The sequence below is a fragment of the Atractosteus spatula genome, chromosome 2, assembly GCF_055471065.1.
Source record: "Atractosteus spatula isolate fAtrSpa1 chromosome 2, fAtrSpa1.hap1, whole genome shotgun sequence".
NCBI classification, from domain to species: domain Eukaryota; kingdom Metazoa; phylum Chordata; class Actinopteri; order Semionotiformes; family Lepisosteidae; genus Atractosteus; species Atractosteus spatula.
This window is the reverse complement of record NC_142707.1, coordinates 8,330,296-8,353,925: the sequence shown is the minus strand read 5'-3', so window position 1 is coordinate 8,353,925 and position 23,630 is coordinate 8,330,296. Positions and strand designations below refer to the sequence as shown.

Here is a 23,630-nt window from a genome sequence, read left to right as displayed (position 1 = left end):
TGTCGACTGGGCTGGCTCCTATCTTACACTGCCGTTAGAATGAATAGCTCCTTTACCTGCCCTGCTTGTGCTGTCAGGCGTGCTGGTAGCCTGAACACAAGCCCCAAACAGAGAGAACAATTTCTGGGTCTTCTACACTATGTCTGCATCTGTAGATAGGGTTTCTAAACATTTTGAGCTGAAAGCCTACTCTTCGAAGTCATTGCCTGTTTTGCTTTTTTTTTTTTAATTCTTCGAGTCATTATATTACTTCTTGCTATTCATAAAGCACTACCTGGCACAGAATTCTTGCACGTTCAGACCATGAACATGACCCCAAATACAATCCTCAGCTACAGCTGCATCTGACATGGGCTATTTTAGCTGAGGTGGGGCTCTCGCTGTATTGTTGAGCGAGATGCCCACATTTAAGCAATAATTTGTCAAGCTGCTTTCAGGTTCTAGTTGAGGTCAAGTAGAAAAAAAAGGAAATTTGTTTTTCCCTGGAGCCAAAAATCAGAAACCCCCAGGGAGACGAGATAAACTGTCGCACTGTCTCAGGGGGACGGTGCAGGATTGCGCTCCACTGTTGCTAAGTAGCAGCTGTGAAAGTGTCAAAGGTCGCGTCCTCACTGCAGAGAAAGCTGCCAACGCCCATCTGGTAAAGAATCCCACAATGGCTCCTCTCCCTGATCAAGCGCACCAATCTGAAGCCTGCCTACACACCACGCCCATACCACTACACAGCCAAACCACCATCCCGGGACATGTCAGTGGAACAAGAGACAGGGAAAAATCCTCACATTTCCCAAAACCGGAATAAGCTGGGATTTCTTTGCCTAGCACAATAAATGGGATTCAGACTGATAAATTGCCTCTTCCTCCTCTGCGATCAATATCAGCACAGGGTGGAGGCTTGATTTTGTTCAACTAATGGTCGTCAAGAGTCATTCCTCATAGACAAGCTGCCTAACCCCGCTGTCAGTTGCAGAGATATAAAACAACAGTCTTAGAGCCGTCTTGAAAAAACAAAACGATACAGTACCGTAGCGTCTCTTGGCTCTGCGTTGTGCTGCCATAGTAGAAATCTAGAAAAGAGATTCAGTGAAACTAATCTCATATCGTTTTACTTAAAAGATACAGAACTTCACCCAGTGAAAGAAATTTTCGCATGGCTTCTCGGTCAGGCTCGAAATGCTCTCGCCCTTCTGATCCCTGGGGGTTTTGGATGGAAGATCTCCTCTATCAGCCCCAGCACTGAGATTCTGTTTTTATCCAGACAAGAACGGTGGGAATGGAGCTCCTCATCACCGCAGGGGGAGACGTAGGAGAGCAGAGGCGATGAGACACAGAGTATGGGTGGTGGATTCAGAATACAGATTGTGGAATGAAGGATCGTTTCCGTAAGGGTAGCGGATGGGAATGGAATGGATCATGAGCTGATGTGTGGGGAATGGGAAAGGGAGTAGGAAAAAAATTTACCTCAAGTTTTGCCCCAGTTCTTACCTTGTCCTTCCTTTCAAATGGGTTCGTCAGCCGTCCACTGACCCCTCACCCTTGGCTGCCGCCCTCCCCTCGGGGCTCTGACCCTGAAGTGTGGTACGCTCCCCTGTTCGCTACCCTGACCAGCTGGCCACCCTGTCTCCCCGACTCCCTTGGAGCTCCTTCTCTGCAGCCAGGTGGACTTTCCTCCACTCGCCTAACTGCCAGGGTGTGTAGCCACCACATTAAGCTTTAATCTCCGTGCATCCTGGGTTGTCTCAAGCTAAAAGTGATGTTTCATACTCCAGAGAACCTGACCCCACTGCACGTAGAACCACAACATCTACCTCCCAAAATCAAAGAACAAAGTACCACCCTCAACCCCTTAGATTATTGTCCTAGCTCACTTAAATTACACTATCACCTACGTAAATATAAGAGGAATTTCTGTCAATTTTAAAGACATCAATGCATTTGCATTGGATCTTTCTTTACTATGCATTAAATTCTGCCTTGTCTCTCTTGATGTTCTGCTCTCCACCCCATTTCTAACCCCAGCGCATACTGCGCGACGTCTAGCAAAAGAAGAAAACGACAAGAGGTTCTCCTGCTGCAAGGAAGAGTCGGCAACACCGGACCTCCCAGGTCCTGCGCGAGCCTCCAGCGCCGGCGGTCTGCGGACGAGTGGCGGGCGCAAGAGAGGGGCGTGCGTTCAGCTCCAGGGACGAGCTCGGACTGGAGGCAGGCTGTCCTGGGCACGTCTCCTCTCATCCACCCCTCCCCAGCAGCCCGGAGGCAGCACTTTTTCTCTATCTGTGGGTGGGGGGTGCTGATCCAGTTGGGTCCGCACTTTATAAATATTAATACAGTGCTCCTGTGGGCCCTCGACCGCCACACTTTAATTTCATTAGGGGAAATGGCTTTATTCACTTAATGGGCTTTTATTAGTGCCTGCCTCAAACTGTTTCATTAGTTAAAGTGCTGCTATAATTTACAGCAGACAGGGGGGACTTGGCAAAGATAGACCTGCCTTTCTATACAGCCCAAGCAGGGGAGGAGATGAGATAGAGAACCAAGTGACTCAGCTCCACACTGAAGCCAATATGCTGTGACAAGCAGGAGACACTGGGTCTGTCCTAAAGCTGCAAGCACGTTGGACAAAGAAAGGTTTTTTGAGTCATTTCTTCTTGTCCATTTTTGTTTAGAACCCCCTCACAAAAAGCACATTATTAACTCAATGTCCACCCACCCTGTTTGTCTTGATTCGCACCCATCTCAAGGCCTGCTGCAGCTAGCTGTGAACCAGGCTGTAATCTGAGTTGACAGGTCTGCCATTATATTTAGCTGTAATGCAGGAAGGGGTGGGGGGTGGGCATTCTCTGCTTTTAAAGTTCCACCACAGCCACCTGGGTCAGCTCCTGAGAGACGGCACACGCATTTGTCTGCTGAGTGAAGCCCTTCGGTTAAAAAGAAACAGAAAGGCCACAATCTTATCTAGAGAGTCTTGATTTGTTTAATCCAGTGTTTAAGTGCATAAGTCAATTGAGAACAAATTCTCACGTACAATGTTGGCCTGTAGAGAAACCATTTATAAAGAAGAACATTCATTGGAGCCATTTGAGTACCAAAATAGTTTTTTATCTCTAAATAGGATTTTGTTCTTTCTATACTTTTGTTCTATTTCTTCAGAATTCTGTTCCCATTTACAGTTTTGTGTTCTGCATATACACTATATCATTCTCCCTGTACAGAATGTTTTTACCTTAAGCAGTGTTTTCTTTATTATTGTCTGTATACACTGTTTCGTACTCCATATAGTGTGTTGTATCCTCATTGGGACAATGTTAGGAAGTAATAAAAATCTAAACAGAATGCTTAGGTATATTGCACAGAGTGTGGAATCTAAATCAAGAGACCTTATGCTCACGTTTTACAATGAAAAAGGAAGACCTCATTAATTTTATTGTTCTGGTCAGCAAACCAAAAGGAGGACATTACATGCTTACAAGGAGTTTGTAGTAGAGCAGGAACGATCCCTGGTCTCAGAGGAACTGTCCTGTACAGAGTGTGGTTAGATGTGATAATCTTTTCAGTATGAAAACATGTTTATGAGATCCTAAGTGGTATAAATATGGTCAACGCAGGGGACTTTTTCCCAATCAGCCATGTCACAAGGATACAGGGTCAGAATCGGAAAGTAAAAGGGTATTGGTAAAGCACTGAGAAGAGGAAATGCCTGCGTCCTTCCACACAGAGTTCTGGACATGAAGAACCAGCTTCCCAGCCAAGTGATTCAGGCTCAGCCTTTGCCCCTCCTTCACGTAGGGGCTCGGGGATGTTTTAGATTCCAGCCCCTCTTCTGGCCCCCCGGTTGCTCAAACCCTAGTCCTTTCCTACCACTGTCCCCACCTCATCACTCCTTTCCCTTTTCAGAGAGCCTCCCCCACAGTCTCTGGAACCCCGACCCCTTGCCATTACTTTGTTATAGGTAGACAACGCATTGGAAATCGCCTGCATGAAGGTGTCTGCTGAGCAAATGAATCTTTATGATAACTCAGTGGAAAATAAAAAGAAGTACCTTACTGTAGGGCTCAGCACTAGTGTAGCACCTGGAATTAAACTCATGCTCCTCCAGGCTAGAGTCCAGAACCTTAAACTCTGCTCCACGCTGCTGGTCTGTATAGGGGAATCAAGAGATGAATTACACTGTTTAGCATAATGTGACATGCTTGTACCTTCCAAAATATCCCGTACAAAAACACTATTTTAACTGGTGGATCAGACACCAGTTAGATACACTAGCAAGGATTTCACCATCAGACCAAGTTGATCGTTGAGGTACTGTAGATGTCAAATTCTACTTGTTAAACCTCTAAGGAAGCATGTACAATACTATGGGATTTAGCATAAAATTATCACAGATGAAATCACAAATCACTAAAACGAACCGTTAAGCGAGGACGTATCCGTTTACTTGTACATGGAAAATAATACCCTTCCATGTCAATTAATTGAAGTACTGGAGAATTGTTTCGTCAAGAAGAGTTTTCAGTTTACGTTTTCTACTTCGTACTGTTTTTCTGAATGATGACTAATGTCGTTGTCGAGTGGAGCCTGAGATAGCAGACCAAAGAGACACAGCAACAGGCGGGAAGAGAGGCAGGACAGGATAATAATAATTAATAATTGCTTACACTTATATAGCGCTTTTCTGGACACTCCACTCAAAGTGCTTTACAGGTAATGGGGACTCCCCTCCACCACCACCAATGTGTAGCCCCACCTGGATGATGCGACGGCAGCCATAGTGCGCCAGAACACTCTCATCAGCTCTCAGGGGAGGAGAGCAGAGTAATGAAGCCAACTCATAGATGGGGATTATTAGGAGGCCGTGATTGGTAAGAGCCAATGGGAAATTTGGCCAGGACACCTGGGCTACACCCCTACTCTTTTCGAGAAACACCCTGGGATTTTTAATGACCACAGAGAGTCAGGACCTCCGTTTTATGTCTCATCCGAAGGACAGCACCTGTTTACAGTATAGTGTCCCCATCACTATACTGGGGCATTAGGACCCACATGGATCACAGGGTGAGCGCCCCCTGCTGGCCCCACTAACACCTCTTCCAGCAGCAACCTTAGTTTTTCCCAGGAGGTCCACTGACCAGGCTCACACCTGCTGAGCTTCAGTGGGTTGCCGGTTGTGAGTTGCAGGGTGAAATGGCTGCTGGCAGGATGCACAGACCTCACTGCAAAGCAACGGGGACAGAAAGGCTTCGGACATCCGGCTGGAGATGCCCCACCGAATCTACCCCGATATTGTATTCCACGACTCGTGCGAAGTGTAACACAAGTGTTCGTATATTTTATTTGCCTAAGCATCGACACGAGGGCTAGAAAGTAGCCGATTATCAATGTAAAGGGCAGCCTTTAAACCGTAAATACCGCCGGGGATGCTGTACACAAAATGTATAATAGAAGTGAGCGTTGTATCTAAGCCTTAAGACAGCTCTAAAGGGGGACCGTGAGTGATACTGGCCTGCTTTGGAGAGAATGTGTGTGAGAGGATGCATGTCTTTTAAAGATAGTACACCGCATGAGAAAAAAAACTCGTAGGTCTTGCGGCACATGATGTCACCCCAGCGCTACTGCCAGCACGCTGGCGCGGTGGCGTGCATGTGTCTGGGAGCGCGCAAATGTCCGTGGGTGTGTCCTGTGCAGTACAGCTACTAATCAGACCCCCCCCCCCCCCTTAGAAAATGAGAAACCTTGTGCTCCCTGCCGCACCCCTCCATCCAGTAAACCTGAACAGGACACGGCAGGCGGTCTTCTGCGGAATCTTACAGAAGAACGCTGCGTCTTTCAGCATATTTAACCACTTGATTTTTTTATTTTATTGTACTTGCCTGCAGCTATATCACCTTGCAGCTCAAAACTGGCAACCACCCCCTGAAGCTAAGCAGGTGTGAGCCTGGCCAGTAACTGGATGGGTCCTAATGACCCAGTATAGTGACGGGGACACTATACTGTAAGAGGCGCCGTCACTTGGATGAGATGTACTGTAAAACCGAGGTCTTGACTCACTGTGGTCATTAAATATCCCAAGCCGTTTCTTGAAAAGAGTAGGAATGTTAACCCCGGCATCCTGACCGAATTTCCCCCTGGTCATCTACCAATCATGGCCTCCTAATAATCTTTATTGGAGAAAAATAAAATTTTATTGGCTTCATCACTCTGTTCTCCTCCCCCCTGATAGCTGGTGTGTGGTGAGAGTACTGGCACACTATGGCTGCCGTCGCATCATCCAGATGTGGGCTGCGCATTGGTAGTGGTGGAGTTAAGACCTACCTGTAAAGCCCTCTGAGTGGAGTGTCCAGAAAAGCGCTATGTAAGTTTAAGGATTATTATTGTTCCATTCAGCTCAATTCTCAACAATCGAGTCCCCTCTGCAACCCTCCGAAACAGAAACATGATAAAAACATTGAGAATTTTATATAATGATTATCTTACGTTACGACAAGAGTAAAAATCTTGTTGTTGCACTTTGTCGAGCTTTGCCCAGATGAAGCAGTTATGATTTTTTTAAAAAATACTGCTATATGTTTTAACCGTAAAAACAGAAAAGGGACAGAAATAAGAGCCACCTGCCGTGTCAGCTTGCTCCAATGTGCGCGCACTAAAATGTGATCCTCGGTAAACTGGAAGGAACTGAGCATTGCTTGCACAGGTGACTGTGGGGGCACCGAAGTGGTCGGAAACGAGTCGCCTGACTATGCTTCGCTTGAGTGCTAAAGAAATTCCCACCTTTTACAAAAACGCAATTTATTTCCGCCTGTGAGCCTGTGAGCGTGTTTTCTTTCAGTGAAGGAGCAGGAGACTACTGCAAATATGCCCTAATATGTCCGGAAGCTCTAGACCTCTTGCCCAGCACTGCCCAGCACCCGAGATCTGCTAATAACTTAATAGGCCCCTTTTATCTTAAAAATATGTGCCATCTTAAAGCGTCATTAGACCATTCTCATCAGTTATGGGCTTCTGCTTTTAGTAGAGCCGCTGTGATTCCGATTCCGGTATTCCGCAACGGAATCAAAGCAGCTTAGTTAGAAAAGCTGAGAAAGTGATCAGTGAAATATTGGAATCATTTCAAAGGGCTGCAATTACGTTGTTAATTTAATTATTTTTAAATACCTAGTTTTAGCATTTCAGCTGGTCTCAGCCTCGCTTACAAGAATCGTGTAGCTTTTAAACTGCTCCCTTTGAACGTTAAAAACGAGAGGTGTGCCATCGCCTACTGCGCCTCTCCCATTATGCGGCAGTGCTCGCTGTCCTGTAACAATGACCCCGTTATAATTGTTTTTTAAAGGCAGATTTATTACGCCACGTAAAAACAAGCGATCAATTGAATTTTCGCTAGAATATTTTTAATAGATTGGTTGCAATGTCTGCGCTACTTTGCCAGGTAGAATTTTGTAACATCGCACATAAATAACAGTAAATGGTCGCAGCCCATTAAAACTCCATTGTTGAAGGAAAGGGAAGAAAAAATGTCGATTTCACCGAAAGGGAGTTTAATATTATAATCCTGAACTGTGTGCGATATCCAAAACGTACCTACAATTTAACGAAAATATACTTTTTTTTTAGAAATCGAAATAAAAGCCTACTGTGGTCTCACACTACTGGTTAAAACATACTGTGGGAAAACCAAGATTATCTTCCGTAACTCCACTGTCAGTCTTATCAAACAATAACATATGAAAACGAAAATATCTCGGCCAAATTAACATTCTCCGGTTTTAATACGCGAAACAGGAATTTGTTGATAAAATGTGTTCGTTGTGTTCATTAAAAGCTAAGGCAAAACCTCATCACTCAGGAGCTGGTCCGAAATTAAAACAATTAGCCAATGTAGAAATCGTTTCTGCCAGAAGGTGTCACCCTTGCACCCTTTTCTTGAATGATTAAAGAGCTCCTGCGTCTTGGGTGTCTACAGAGGACGTTAGCGGGAAAAATATGTTATGGGGTCAGTTGAGGACATGGGCGTATCAAAGGCTTTTTGAGACCGATTGAAATGGTGATCACATCATATGAGACATGAGCTGGCTGGGATCATGCCTCCTCCTGCAGTTCATTCTCGTCTTGGAACAACTTGGTAATGTCCGAGTTTAGCTTGACGAGAAGAGATCAAGGACAGAGGGAAAACGTCTGCTCTTTCTGCACCACAACTGTGAGGAGAGATCCTCTATTGAAAATCCAGCTTGCATTCATGACCGATGGATGGATGGAAGAATATCACGCATGTCCTATCATGTCAGATATTTACAAGGACACACGGTTTTGGTATATCGACAAAGAAGATGGAAACGAAACGCCCTTGGGCTCAGAACTGAACCCACATCGCTGTGTAAAATAATTATCAGACACCCGCACTAGTGTAAAAAAAAAAAAAACTGCATTTCTCCCTCAAAAAGGGGCAAGAGAATGAGTCACTCTTCATTTCACAACACTATTTACGATATTAATGCGACCAGGGTCAGAACATGTTCATTTGTCTTGTGCCTCGTAAGAGCTGGGCCACACTTTTCAAAACCCCTCTATCGGGCCTATTATTCTTATACGGAGAAGGCAGATGTCTGAAGAAGGTAGACAAAGAGAAGAGAACGCAGATTAATAGAATTAATAATGACTAGTAATTCAGAGTGCCTCGTCGCTCCATTTTGCATTTTTCCCCAAAAAAGTGTCACTTTTATAAGTGAAGCATTAAAAAAAAAGAACGAATACATTTTAAAAATGGGAATTTTTACGTTTTATTTTTCCCCCATACATGAAACAAAAAAGAAATTCACACGATCACAGACTTAAAAAACTTGTCAAACAGGAACCTGCACTGATTCCAATTGGTTAAATTTTAAGTGCCATTCCTTAATTCAATTAAAAAAAAACAAACAAACATAGCTGAGCAGGCTTTGAACAGAGATTTTTTTTTGCAAACTAGAAAGCCTTTGAAGAAAGGAAAAGCTTTCAGCAAATTCGGGTCCACGTACAACTGCAGAGGCACAATTCAGCTCACTCAGCACAGTAATACATTCAACAGCTGGGCGCAAACATTTCACTCACTGAACCAGCTATTACTCCACCTGAGAATGAGCCCCAACCCCCTAGTCTGCCCAGAAACGTGTGTGCATTTCGTTGTCGAATCCAAACCTGTTTTCTTATTACATTTACAGAAAAACCCTTCAATTCCTCATTTTCTTTTTAAATACCAGCAGTTGCATTATGTCTGAGAAACGTGCAACAGACAAAAAGTCTTGCCAAGTAAAATTTCACAGCTTTACCTGCTTGAAGTACCAAAACATTACCCTGTCTTTAAAGATGTCTTTTTCTAATCAATGTGAAGCTCCATCATTTCAATGTACAGCTCTTAGGACTCCCAGATCAGGCACCAGCTGCAGAATTCACTGCGTCAGAGAGTTTGGACATCTGCAATGCTGAAAGAACAAGACGCTTCACACAAAACTGCTCTTTATCTTTGAACAACTGACACCTGGACATGCTTCACGATTCAAACTTTTCCTTGTTTTAGCAAAATACATAAAAACCTGTTAATACATCAGAGGAAGTGATTATATTACAAGAGACAAACGAAAAGCATGGATTGTATGCATTATCCGCAGTCACTGAGACAGCAGGTGCTGGCACTGAGCAACTGAAACAGGCCATATGAAGAACAAAGTAAAATCGCTTCCAGGAGGCTCATCGGAATCTTAAAATTCCCAAAACATGACTCTTCAGGAGTTTTTCCTCAAGGATTAGTAATTCCACGCTGACAACAAGAAACGAGGTTCATCATGCCGAATCTCGGAACACCCTACGGTTACATTCTCTTAACTCCTCAAGCAAAGACGACGATTCCTCCTCAGCCCACAGCTATTTCCACTACACAGACAAACGGTAAAGCAGACATTTAATGCCAAGAAATTGCTTAGGTTTTTAGCAACACCAGAAAGAAATCAATCTGTAGGACTTTGAACCCAAGTTGAAAAGTCAAGAGCAGACCAGAAACTGCAGCTGCCTCAGGGAAATCAGCAGGAGTGGTGCTCTGCCTCTTGGGCTGTGTGAGGAGGGTCTATGACCAGGACCCCCGGCTGGGCCACTGACCCAACAGGCACGAGGCATCAGTTGAGCTTTAAGGCCCAGTGGTGACCAGCGTGCTGTTCCACATCTTTGGATAAAACAGCTCATTATCAGAGAGGTGGGAAGTGCACAGCATGTACAGGTGCAGCTCACGAAGATGGTGACATTTGACGAAATAGCCCAAACAGCCCTCAGATCCAGGAAGTTAAACCGAGAGCTGCCGCAGAAGAGATACAAAAGCATACCAACGAGATGGAAAACAGCAAAATTGTGAACATCCACCATTTTTAAAAACAAAATAAAGCATCTTGCTGACTTGTTGTACTCCTGATGGTGACTAGGCGAACACTGTGTTGAACCTGTGCATTTTTTGCATGAACAGTACTTGAGCACAGAGGTGCACGCAGGTGATCCATTTCATCAAGAATTCCCAATTTCCACCCACATGCGACCTACCCACCCAGACCTCGGACAGGGAGGATTGGATTACTAGAAATAGAAATTTCACGTTGGATTCCTCCAGTGTAACATGCCTAGCTGTTAAAACAACTAACAGCTGAAATACCATCAGGAAAACAAAACCTATTTTCTAGAAATTTCTCAAGCAACCATCACCTCCAGAGAGGCTGAAAGGACCGAGTATTAGCCTTGATCCGAGCTCACAAAGGAGTTTGAAAAGCAGAGCTCAGATGGAGTGAACACTGGCTTTCTGAAGCTAAAATCCTGGAGAAATCTAAGAGCTTTTTCAATGTCATTTAACTCAGGCCCTCACACACAGACCTAGGTCCTCATCTTGCATTAAAAACAGCAAGAGTTTCGGATATAAGCTTTTGTAAATTCACCATCATCTCCGTGCAGCCACACTGCTTCCAAAACATTTAGTGCTTCAAAATAACAAAATCCAACCCGAGTCTCTCAGAGGCTGAAACAGCAAGTGCCTCATTTACTAAGTGCTTACCAAGAGTTTCGGCAAAGCTTTCAAGCTGCTTTTATCTGGTCGCCAGTGCAAGAAAAGGTACTCGATTTAGCAAAACTAAAATATTTTTCCATCTAAATGATCTTAAACTACGTGAACTGTTCAGCTTTTTGGAAAAGAGTTACATTCAGACACTCAGACATTCACACTGGCACTAGATGAATCTGTGACAAGCCTGCACGTATTGAAGTAAAATCAAGGGGCTGAGTTTGAGTCAAATATCTGATCCAGCCACCTGCCCAAAATTAACAGTGCAGCTATTCATGCGTGAATTGTGTTTTCCACAGACGTCTTGCCTTAACACATCATACTGTATACTGGGTCTGTTTTATCCAGCAAGTGGACAGGACAATGCACAAGCTTGAAGGCGCTTGTCTGTCTGACGTCCAGCATGATACCTGTGTTTTTTGTGAGACACATCCCACAAACGGTTTGATTTATAAACTCAAAGGCTGTCGAAGGTGTGAGTCAAGCCTGCAGAATCCACAGATGGACATGCACCAAGAGTTTTAATTAATGCACCGAAGAAAGGGCTGTGAGTTTGGGAATGGAAACCTCGGTTTCAAACTAAAACGTCACCGTTTCCGAAATCGCAAAAGCCCTCTTGTGCATGCACACACTGGCACGCCTCACCGGGCACAGCGCCCAGACTGCAGGGGCTGCAACCAATGCGCCAAAACATGGGAGGGGTTTCCTGATTAAGCTGCTGATGTCAATTTTAATAATCTTTTAAATGTATAAAGCTGGGGTTCTTCATCCAATGCAGCAGTAAGAAGGTCACCTGATCTCTTTAGGAAGGTTGGTACCTGCAAACAAAGACGAAAGAAGAGAGGAGGGGAGGGGAACAGCTTCAGCACAGGAACGTGTCAGGCTGCTGAAGTGCATTAGGCTGAGAGGGAGGTCTGTGTCTCTGGCTTTCCGCCAGGCAGGCAGCGAAAGGGGAAGAGAGAGGAGGGGTGCATTTCCTCTAGCAGGGAGAAAAACAGCTCAACGCTGCCCCCTTGTGGACGGATTGCATTGCTCCATAACCCAGCCCGCGGACTCTGCCTCAGCCGCCAAGCGGGCTTCCTTCACAAGAGCCTCAGCTTCCTGCTGCTAGCCAGTGCTTGCCTGGAGGTTTTGGTTTAGCCTGCCTGCGTTTTCCGGCCCCTCAGTTGCGCCGTGCGTTGGGGGGTGGTAGTGGGGGGAGGTGGGGTGGTTCCGACTCTACGCGTACTCCATGTGGCCCTGACCCTGCTGCCCTGTCCGGCTCGTGTCCCCCAGGCGCTCAGAGCTGGGCGGGGGCTTGCTGCTCTCGCTGGGCTTCGCGGAGAGGTAGTCTCGGACCTCCATCTCCATGTTCTTGGCCCTCAGAGTGGCCTTGTGAAGCTTCTCCAGGAAATCGGGCATTCCTAAAAACCAAGCACAACGGGAGACAAATGCAGAACACTTAGTACACTACATTTGCAGTGCTCGGACTGTAGCAGGGCTGTCTGTTATAATGTATGCACTTTTTTTTTTTTTTTACAGGAAGAGAGGTCATCCACTGGTTAGTGGTGTATGGGCTGTTTTAAAGAAAAGGACAAGTCAGAAAACAGGACTGTGCCCCAAGATTCACAGCACCATAACAGCGCACAAAGAAATAATCAAATGCCACAGCCTGTGTCCTATATTATTTTACCCATTAATATTTTTGAAAGGAGTAAATATAAGGGTTATTCAACTGATGCAATCTTGCAAATATCAAAAAGAACTTAAAGTATGAGGGTGAGCTGCCAATATTTTATGCAAAAGCAGTAGTAAAGGATGAAAAGTGGCTGCAGTCAAAAGTTTAACATAAGAATGACAAGGACAAACCTTGTCAGGTTAGTTTTACGTTAAAGAAACCTTCATCTATATTTTGCTTGCTGCTGCTTTTTATTTTAACATAAACTCACTCTGAAGGTACATCATGAGCTTCAAACAATTAGCCTGGTTTCCCCCTCTCCCACTTTACAGCCCCCCTCGTGTCCTTGGCTCCATTATGAATATTCCGGAGTGCACTGTGGGTGAAGAGAAGTGCCCTTACCGCTAGACACCATCCAGCTGACACAGTACCGTGGGAACACAGTCTGGGGGTCGTCACTGTATGTCAGCAGGTAGTCAAAGCCGTTCTGCACAGAGGAGCACACTGTTCAGAGACACACTTCTCGCTGCAGTCACCTGACCCCTTACCTCGCATCCACAACACCACTGAATCATCAGCCTCTTCCACACAAAGGGGGATAATGACTTCATTTAACAAAGATACAAAGAGCATTAACAAAGACGGTGTGGGAGAAGTTCAAGAAGGGGAACTCATATCCCAGTGGACCTACGTAATCAATGATCAACAATACAGGCAGAAATGAGGAAGTATGAATGGAAAATACAAATCACATTCAGTACAGAAAGTCAAACATTAAAAGGAAAGTTTCTACAGCATACAGTAGTGCACACTGATAATTATGTTCATGCTTGGCTGTAGTGTCTAGGGCTTTACTGTGCAAGTGTCCGTGTGAATCAAAGGAGCAATAGATTTCCATGAGGTCCAATCATGTGAAATTGCAAACCTGTGCAATTTCTCCTGTAATTGGTCTTCACTGGAGAGCAGTGGTTAACCTGCCACACATCGGACAGTCCAACTGGAACACCACTGATGCGCGTCTGTGAAACTACAACTCACCTCATCGAACGATTTGTGTGGGCGGATGACCATCTTGGATTGGTAGGACCTCACCCGCACGAAGTCCGCAGTCTCGGGCACAGTGGGGTGTTCCACCGTCCTGCAGGGGCCAAACAAAACAAACTTCAAAAGCCCACGTAGAGTTAAAAAAAACGACACACCTATATACGATAAATCCGCCCATCTTCTATCCACTTTATCCCGTACAGGATCACAGGGGAGCCAGAGCCTATCCTGGCAAAGCAAGCAAGGTACATCCCGGACAGGACGCCAGTCCATCTCAGGGCACACGCAGACACGCACACACTCTCACCAGGGCCACTTTTCCCAGAAGCCCAATTAAACTACCAGGATGTTTACGAACTGTGGACAAGACCATCCCAGATGGGACGCGAACCCACAATCACTGGCTTAGGGGTACAGTGCCTTATCCATTAGGCCACTATGAACTGTGGAAGGAAACCAGAGTTCCCAGAGGAAACCCATGCAAACACAGGGAGAACATACAAACTCCCCACAGCTAGCACCCAGGAATTGAACCCACGGCTCTTGAGCTGTGAGGCGGCAATGTTACTGTGCCACCATGCTTCCCTAAATAATATCCATTTAAAGAAGCCACAGAGATTTACAAAGCAACAGCCAGCCAAGAGGCTCAACTGGAAATGTATTATGATTTCTATTTTCATTTGCATAGGGATGCATCTACAGTTATGTGATAATGATTTCCAAAAAGGAGGGAGACAGCACTGAGTCAGGTGAATTTAAGAAAGTAAATGCTCTAGCCTGCAGTAATTGGAACGAATAAATCAAGGAGTGCAGTGAGAATTGGAAACGTCCCTTACCTGGACACTAAAATCATTAAATTGTTCTCCAGATCCACACTGTATCTGCGGACGTACACATAATCCCGGGAATACATCGGGTACTGAAAGAAAAAAAGAGCTCATGATGTATATACATACAGGAAGACTGAATATACTACATAATACACACAGAAAGACTTGACACGCATTATCTCTAGGGCTGCTTAGGGCTCTATCTATTTGGGCAAGAACTTGTAATTCATATAAACAACTGATAAATAACTGCACTGCATAATAATCAAATTATGAATAAAAGACAACGGAACAGTCAATTTCCAGTCATCATTCATCACCTGTCACTCAGAGTACTGTCAACTGGAGATGCCCGAGATGTCAGGGCAGTTTCAGATATAGAGCGACCTGCTCAAGATGGCCAACGTCTCCTCTCCAGCAGGGAGCTGGAAAACAGTCTGTTCACATACAAGACCCAAGTCTGGTCCTGTCCTGAGAAGTGTAACATGCCTGTCGGAGCTGTGCAATGTATGTAGAGGGTCCATAAAGACAGCCTTAACATCACTGAAGCTCTGTGAACAATTGCATGATGTGGAGACAAGAAAGCACTCTTGTGAGTCTGAGTCTTTGTCACTGCAGTCCTTCTCAAAAGCTATGTGTCATCATAGCCTCGTGATAAGGATCTGGGTGCATTTCAGACCGCATAGCCTCAAAGCACATCACAATAAAACAAGCAGAAGTGTAGTGATGTTGGGAAAGAGTTCAAGAAGAAACCTGCGCTACAAAAGTTTCCCAAAACCCAGTGCTCCTTGGAAATGAGGGACTCTTACTGGAAAGTGTGTGACCCAGTGCACCACTTCTGATCCAGTGATCTCGTCTCGATCGATCACTTCCAGCTTGATCACCAGGGCATCCCACTTCTTCCTGTACTCTGTGTCCAGCTGGGAGGGACAGAGAAGGAGTAAGATACACACAGACACCTGCTTCACTCGAGCAGGCCAGCACACTGAATGCAATCACTCATACACAAATACACTGGCACTGGTAAAATTACAAAACCTTCCAGCTACAGGAGGACTTCTAAATTTCTTTAGCTTAGAGGAAGCACACGCAGAAACATGCTGAAAGAAAGTGCAGGTCTCTACCTGGACATTGAAGAACTGTCTGGGAGTGACATCAGTGTAGGTTCCCAGTACTGCACAGACACAGAAAGCAAGCGACGGATTAAAAAAGAAAAAAAAACCCAGAGAAAAAAGAATTAGAATTACATGGCCTTCCAACAAAAACGTAAAAACAATTTTACATGCGGCATGGCCTTGTTTGTAACCTGTCTTATGTTCTAGTTTAGTCTGATAAAGACAAGGTGTGGGGTTGATACATTTAACAAAATGTGTAGGAATGAAAAGGCTCAGGTGATTATTTGATTAAGGACATAAGATTGTGAGAAATCATACTTTTTATTAGGTCTTTAAAAAAAAGAGTGATAGCCTGTGCCATGTGATTGACTGGCATACCATCCCTGCCTTGTGCCCAATGCTCGCTGTGACAGGCGACCCTGCACTGGACGAAGCGGTTTGAAAATGGATGGATGGAAGAAGGGAACCCACTGACCTCTGTACTCGTAGAGGTGGCTGTCAGGGATGGGCTTCCTCCACACGTGGAAGCCCTTCCGATCCATCACGGCCTCCCAGCCCTGCTCACAGCCCTGGTGGTGGTCCTTCTGCCAGCCCTCCGCGCTCAGGCGGCTCAGCAGCTCCACGTTCTGCATCTCACTGGCACACCTGCACAGGATCGGCACAGAGGGGCTCACTGCCTGCCCAACCCCCCCCTCCCCGCACACACAGAGGTGTGTCTCACAAGGATCAACCTTCAGGGCTCTGGGGTCTGAAGAGCAAGCCTCAGGCACCGAGTGAGAATGGCCATTCCACTGCGCCACAAAGCAGAAATGTCTGAAAACACTTCTGATTCCGCTTTGCAACTTGCATCTTGAGCACAGACGGAACTGCATGCGTAAGACACCCATGCAACTTTTCTTGCATCTTTCTGGTGATTTTATTTTTCTTTTGTTGCTATTTTAGAGGACAGGAATGTCCCACACGCACTTTGCCCCTTCCTGCTTTCTCGGAATCATCATCATCATCACACACCAGTATCCTTCCAGGTCCTGGTGCACACAGGTTATCAGAAGCTCCTTTCTTGTGCTCGGGACAACCTTGCAATAACCGACAGGTACATAGGAAACATCCCAACTTTCTCCGCTTGGAAGTAACTGCATTGTTACACTGACCCTGTCCTTTAACCTTTGACCCCAGCCACTGAAAGTAATTGTCAAGGGGGAATATTCTGATTAAAGTTTATTTCCCCATGTAGCGCCAGGAAATGACACCAGTAGCTTTGACACTGGCTTCTCAGAGCTTCTTTTCAAGTGCGATCTATAATGTCTGTGATGCTTTCTACTGCAAACCTTATTGTGCTGCTTAATATTTGCCAAAGCACTAAACACATATCAGATGGGCAGACTTGTGCTAATCTTTTTTCATGTCCTATAGGCCTGCCACTTACTATAAAAAATGTGAAAGAATCATAGCAAAGTCAGAATCATTAAGAATTGGGGTATTCCTAAATTGTTTATTTTATCAATCTGCAAGCTCATTCTGACTGTTACATTCTTCTCTCCTTTTGAATTGCATTATCCAAGATAAATTATTCTCTTATTCTAGCAAATGCATTCTCTTTATTTAAGCACTGCATTTTAAAAAAATCTGCTCAGCTACCACAGACATTACACTAATCCTAGCCTATATTTGCTGTATACTTGCTACCTGAATGCAGACCTCGATGAATCCCTGCACCAACTGCACTCAGAAGCCAGATGACAACAGATCTTTTCATACTCCGCTAACAAGTGTTCTTTCAAGTCTGTTTTTGTCTGTTCCAGGACTCCCTGCAGAAAACCAAGAGGAATGTGCTGGACAGAGCTCTGGCTCCGTCTCTGCATTGTCTCCCACCATGTGACCGAGGGGGAAGCGGCTAGCTGTGTGCCCAGCGCGGTCATCTGGGTTCAGAGCTCTGACAGAAGACCGACAGCAGAGAAACTGGCCTTTGAGCCATGTCAGTTCACACCAGTTCCAAGGCATGTGTTATGCACACATCCCTGGTCATTGGCTAACCACTTCTGTGCTTAAGGTGCATGGTCAAGCATGTTCCTGAGAAATGAGAAAAAGAAGTAACAAAAAAGACAACCTCTGAATTGTAAAATACAAACGATATTATTTCAAGATTCTAACGGATAACTGCTTCAAATAAAATATGCCAGCTCAATGCACTGACCATCTCAAAATTTTAAGAAAAATCGCCATGCATTTAAAGGCCTACAATATTTACGTTGGACATCACATTTACGTTTGTTTGATTGGCACCTAAACCGAACTGTTTCACCTTTCCCAGAAGGCACACCTGTTACCGAGGGGCAAGGTGCTCTCCCACAAGGTGCGTGTGGAAGTACTGGCCATTCCAACACGCTCTGCTGATAAACTTATCAGAGTGTCCGGAGCAATGACATGTTGCACAATAAGGCTCCGCAGTTTAACACAAGCTCTAGGTAGAAAGCAGAAAAAGCTTTCCAAACACTTGAAAGGGAATCCCAACTTTCACAGCCGCAAATTGGATAAAAGCAAGTTCTGACTATATCAACCATTGTGAGCTGAAGAAGTTATTTTAACCTGTAAGTCCTTTACTTCAACTGTTGCTCACAATAAAACTAAATAAGCAACACTGGTCTCAAGGAAATGGCTACACATTCTGTTGCATAAAAGATGGGTCAGTTGTTTCAGTTTTGAGGATCTGCAGAGCCTTGTGTAAGCCTCACTATCTGAATGGATACGCGCTTCTGCCTACTAAGGTTGGGTTGGGCAGAACGCAGGTTGAGCCTTACTGGTTTGAATCTGGGTTTGAGACTGTGACCCAGGTTTCCCAAGTGGTAGTTCACTGCTGTACAAGTATACCTGCAGCCAGTGTACCTGTGACTCTTGTATACACTGTGGAACATGGAGCTCTGACGAGGGCAGACCAAGTTTCAGAGCAAGACATGCACTTTCATCCTACATTTGCTGGTGTGAAAATAATTGATTCAGTGTTTTACAAGAGCTCAATGAATTTAAAATCATAGCATGCATGCTGCTTTTCCAATGAGTACACCTGCCTGTGCCCAAAATGGAACACAAACGCTGTGCAAAGAAAGCCTTATTTTTTTGTATGGACCCCCCAAAAAATGTTTTTCAGTAGTCCAGTCCAGGAAGGCAGCCAACAGTAACAAAAAGAGACAAACAAGGTATAAGTTTCACACAAGGACACAATACTCTCCGTAAGAGCGTGAGTTTACATTACCTCCTGACACTCCTACAACAGTGGAGGGCATGAAAGAGTTTCAATGTTTCCTGCCAGAGTTAAAACACTATTGAGATACAGAGCTCAACTGGCAGTGCTTGGCACAGCTGAGCTGTTTTTAGCTCGCTCTGATTGGCAACCATTAACCACCTGTCCCATTCACAGTCACAACACTCTTTCAATGACCTCCGCAGCCAGCACAGAGACAGGAGCAGCATGAGGCCATGCCAAGTCTAGGCACAGTTCTCAACTGCACAAAGAACAGTGTTCAAATGGGCAGCCTGGACTGCCAACTGAAAGAAAACACCAAGCACAAATAGGAACTGACACAGGCTGCAGGATTGTAGCAATGCTTTTGGTATTAAATGACTTGATCTGTACAACCTGCACAGAGATCCTCTTTCATCTTAACCAGCTGACCGGATAGGATCGTTTTCTGGACAGACATTCCTACTTACATGCAAACAGAACACAACACTTAAAGGGGCTTGGGGTCTGAGCAATATTCTCTGGTGAAATCCCATCTCTCACTTCTTGGCTACAGTGCTCAGCGACATGAATGCACCTCATGACAGGCAGTCTGTATCTGTTCATGGTGCAAACTTATGATCATGTGCAGCACTGAAACAAGTCATCACTGTCACTTATCAAATGGCTACTGTTATAAGTAGACAAAAATCACTAGTTTATGTCCATGCTTGCTGTCATACATAAGCAAAATAAACATGTCACCTGCGATTCTTACAATCACAAGGAGGCATTGTCACTTGAGACACGGAATGTCAGACAGTAAGGTGGGGGTCTTACTTCAATGCATATTAAATAAAAGACCCTGTCTTGATTAGAATGACAACGGTCAACATTTCCTTTAAGAACAATTCAAATGTAATAATCGACGTTTCAAGAGAAAAAAGCTGGAGCTCTTTCCCCTGCAAACTGCTCACTCTGTAGAAAATTAATTCAGTCTGGCTGCTGGGCTGATAAAATCCTCTCAGCCACCTGCCCATAGGTCTGATCTAGTTGTATGTTGTTTTTTTTTCACACTGAACCCCTTGTGCCACATACCTCTGGGCTTGCATTATATACTGTCCCAAGGCACATTTACAGGGGTAACCCACTGAGAATAAAGATGTGAGGTTCCCTAGGGAGTTCTGTGTGTGAGTTCTCCCTCTGGCGTGAGAGGTTTCAACCCTCCCTGGCTTGTACATGCACTGATGACGGTTCTGCAGGACCCAGGGAGGGTCCCTGTTCACTCCTGACACGGCGCCTGCCAGCACCTGTTGTATAAAGAGGCCTGAAGCACCTGCAGATGGCCCCTGCGTCTGAGGAGCTTGGGCTGCGATTTCACACAGATTCCTGACTGCTGTGCACCAGGCGCAGAGAAAGCAGACGCGCGTGGGTCAGGATGAACTTCACAAGCCCTTGCAGGAGTGAGGGCAAGGACTGCAACGCTGCTAGCAGGCTGACTGCCTCCGAGTTTCATTATGAGCTTAACTACGAGTTCCTGCATCTCCTAGTCTGCTAACGAGATTAAAGGAGCTCATGCAACAGGGTAATAGGCTTGTGGCGCAGTGTGGCCTCTGACTAGCGAGGACTTGCCCTTGTCCTGCTGACTTTAAGAACTGGCACAAGGAAATCAAAGACACCTCAAGAATCTGATGAGCCAAAACTACTCACTAGCCAGCACAGACTTGCTGGATCCTTGTTGCTTTGCATCCAAACAGCAAACATTATTTCAGAACTTGCATCAGACACTTTTCTTAACCATTTTCTATGAAGACCAATTCAACTTGCGCAACATGAAATCCCCTGTAATGACATATGGCAAACCACGGCTTACAACTGACGTGTCGTTAAGATTTGCAATTAGTGTACAAAAGAACCAACAGATTCAGAAAGCCTAGCATGGGCTGTAGCAAGAGCTACATTGAAAGCCAGTGGTTTCTATGTGATACAGTGTTGCTACAGGCCTATTTATAGTCAGTACAGAAAAGCAGGATGCTCAGAACCTATACACCTTTCTATTGAATGAAACCACCATTACTCTGGTGCACACCTGTTGAATCTTTATTGCCCCAAAGTTAACTTGTCTTGCACATCAAGAGCTCATAAACATATATAACATGTATGACAATAATACAATACAGCAACAGTACAATACCATGATACAAAACAATATTTAACAACACTGCTCAGTAAGGTCCCAACCCAGTATGATAAGATTAAAAAAAACAAGAATCAGCTGGTAAAGTGTCTAAACAACAACAATAGAAACAAGATTCTTACCTCCATTCAATCTTTTCATTGTTCAACAATTTAATGCTCTTAGGTATAATAAATGAAGTAAATGCTCTCTTAGTCTTTATACAGTGGATCTGGTACCTCCTCCCAGAGGGTAATAAGAGTATATCCTAAAATTGTAGTGGAAGAGAGGGGTCATCTCAGATTTTATATTTTTATATTGCGCAAGACCAATAACATGGCCCTCCGATAGACGTTATCGAGTGCAAGGATTAATCATCACTTTGTTCAACTTGTTTACGTTCTGCAAGGACAAGGCACCCCCCCAGCCCTGAATACAAAAGGTTAGAACGCTCTGAATAAAACTCTCATAAAATAGAGGTGTTAAACTACTATTATATATTCAATCACAGGCGACAGCCCGTAGTGAGGACCAGCCTGCCTCCAGCACTGCACTGCTCTGCTCTGCTCTCCGGTTCTCCTTACCTCTGCATCTCGTCGTCTCTGATCTTCTCCTCTTCCCACATGAACACCCCGGCCAAGGCCGCCACCAGCTTGCCCGTGCGCGAAGACCGGCCCTGGAAGCGGCGCCACAGGTTCCCCACCAGGCTCCTGCGGGACCTCTCGGAATACAGGCTGCCGTACAGCTCCCCGATCTGGTAAGCGCGGCGCAGCCTCTGCCCCGTCACGAAGCTGCACTGGTTGGCGATGATGGCAATCATGCCCTTCCCTCTCCCTTCCCCTGCGCCCTTCTGCAACCAGGAGAGCACCGAGCCCGCCCGCCTGCCCAGCCACGCCGCGGCCCCGCTGCCCTCTCCGCAAAGCGTGCTCAGGGCAGCCAGCCTCGAGTGGCTCACGTTGTAAGAGCATAACCCGCTGGTCGGGCCGCGCTGAAGCGTCTTGAACATCACCCCCGTTGTGCGCCGCTGGCCTGGTTTGAAAAGCACCTGGTTTACTGAAGTTGGCCCGGTTGCCGATTCCGACACGACACGGCAAGGCGAGCTCGGCAAAATCGCGAGTGAACGTGACACACGCCCCTCACCTCGCCAGGCACCGGATGATCCTGCAAAGGTCCTGAGAAGAGAAGAAAAAAGGTCAGCGCAACGCAGTCTTTCGGTTGAGTAAAATTAACAGAAGGTGTGAGGGACTGTATAGCTAAAATGAGCTTTAAAGGAGAAAAACTTCCTCTTTTTTTACTGGACCAGTCAGTTATTCTTGAAGCGAAAAACCACCATCGCGCGCAAAACAAACCGAGATGGATTAGCCCTTGTCCGGATGTCTTAAATGGTAATTCTGCAATCAGATTCAATTTTCACAAGCTCCTTTTTTACACGCCTAATCAAGTTTGTTCGCTGGTAAGCATGAAAAGGTGTTTGCAGTTTGCAGTGCTTAAAACGCAGCTCGTTAAAAGCTGTTAATGCTCTTTAAATCCGTGTGCGCGGTAACGTTTTATATTTGTTGACAACACTGATGTATCAAAAGCTAAATAAAATCGGTAGATATTTTCAATTGCGCCGTACACGTGAACTAAATTTCAACAGCGAGCGAACGCATTAATTCATATTTTCCATTACAGTTACAAACAGCTGACATAAAATCATGCAGTTACAAGTGCATTTCCCTACCAAATGACAACTCGGCAATCCGTGGATTTCGCAAAACTTTCTTTGATGGTCTTGTTTTTGGAGCCTAATGACCACTGTACTGTATTTGATAGACGCACAACGCCTGTCGAATTATATTAGTCACGCCTAAAAATCTTATTCTAGGGCGCACTACATACGAAATGATTGCAATATCTAAGATCAAATGCAACGGAAAAGTGTACTTATTCCCTTAATTAGATTAAACTAGAAAAGACGCCCGTCTATTTACCCTTCAACAGCCACATTAGCCTGTAGTATAACCCCCCAGTAGCTCTCACATGTCTCCTCTCTCATCAACCCATTATCCACGCCCCGTCCATAAGATCCGCCCCTCGACTCCCTCCATTGGTTTAACCAGCAAAAAGTCGAGTTCACATTGGTTCCTTATCTGTCCGTCATATTTTCTGACCACCTCCCACAAGCAAGTTTGGGTGACGAACACGTGACGAATATTTTCGGGGTCAGTACAGTAATAGGCCCCACCCAAGTATTCCTAGGAAAGGTTAAAGAACGGCTTTAGCGATGCCTGTTTCCAACTGGATGTGCTTTTTGTAGGCTTCTGCTTAATGTATCCGTCCCTGAAGGTACATTTTAATTTAGCGATATGGCTTTCCGTAAGAGCCATTCACCGAGTAAACAGCTCTCGATTAAGAGATTAATTTGCTTAAATATAAAGCGCAGTCATGTTTGAATTTGCTGCTGTAATGCAGTGTAAAAAAAACATTTTTCGATATTCAGGATGCAGTTGTTGGCATTATGCACAAGTATTGTAATGCATAAAAGCGTTG

At 45.1% G+C, this 23,630-nt stretch overlaps 1 protein-coding gene across 2 annotated transcripts; it reads right to left on the bottom strand.

The window, feature by feature from the left end:
• Window positions 1–8,742: 8,742 nt before the first annotated feature.
• stard7 (StAR related lipid transfer domain containing 7) lies at window positions 8,743–23,138 on the bottom strand. Of its 2 annotated transcripts, none has more exons than XM_088909137.1 (9): window positions 23,072–23,138; window positions 21,683–22,270; window positions 16,181–16,350; window positions 15,715–15,764; window positions 15,400–15,510; window positions 14,597–14,679; window positions 13,755–13,854; window positions 13,119–13,203; window positions 8,743–12,462 (listed from the first exon to the last, which is right to left on the bottom strand). In XM_088909137.1, the coding sequence occupies exons 1-9, from the start codon at window positions 23,134–23,136 to the stop codon at window positions 12,278–12,280; spliced, it is 1,437 nt and encodes a 478-aa protein (XP_088765263.1). In that variant the 5' UTR covers window positions 23,137–23,138; the 3' UTR covers window positions 8,743–12,277. The 2 variants fall into 2 exon arrangements, with proteins under 2 accessions (XP_088765263.1, XP_088765264.1); XM_088909138.1 differs by lacking the exon at window positions 23,072–23,138 and adding an exon at window positions 22,822–22,900.
• Between the last annotated feature and the right edge of the window lie 492 nt (window positions 23,139–23,630).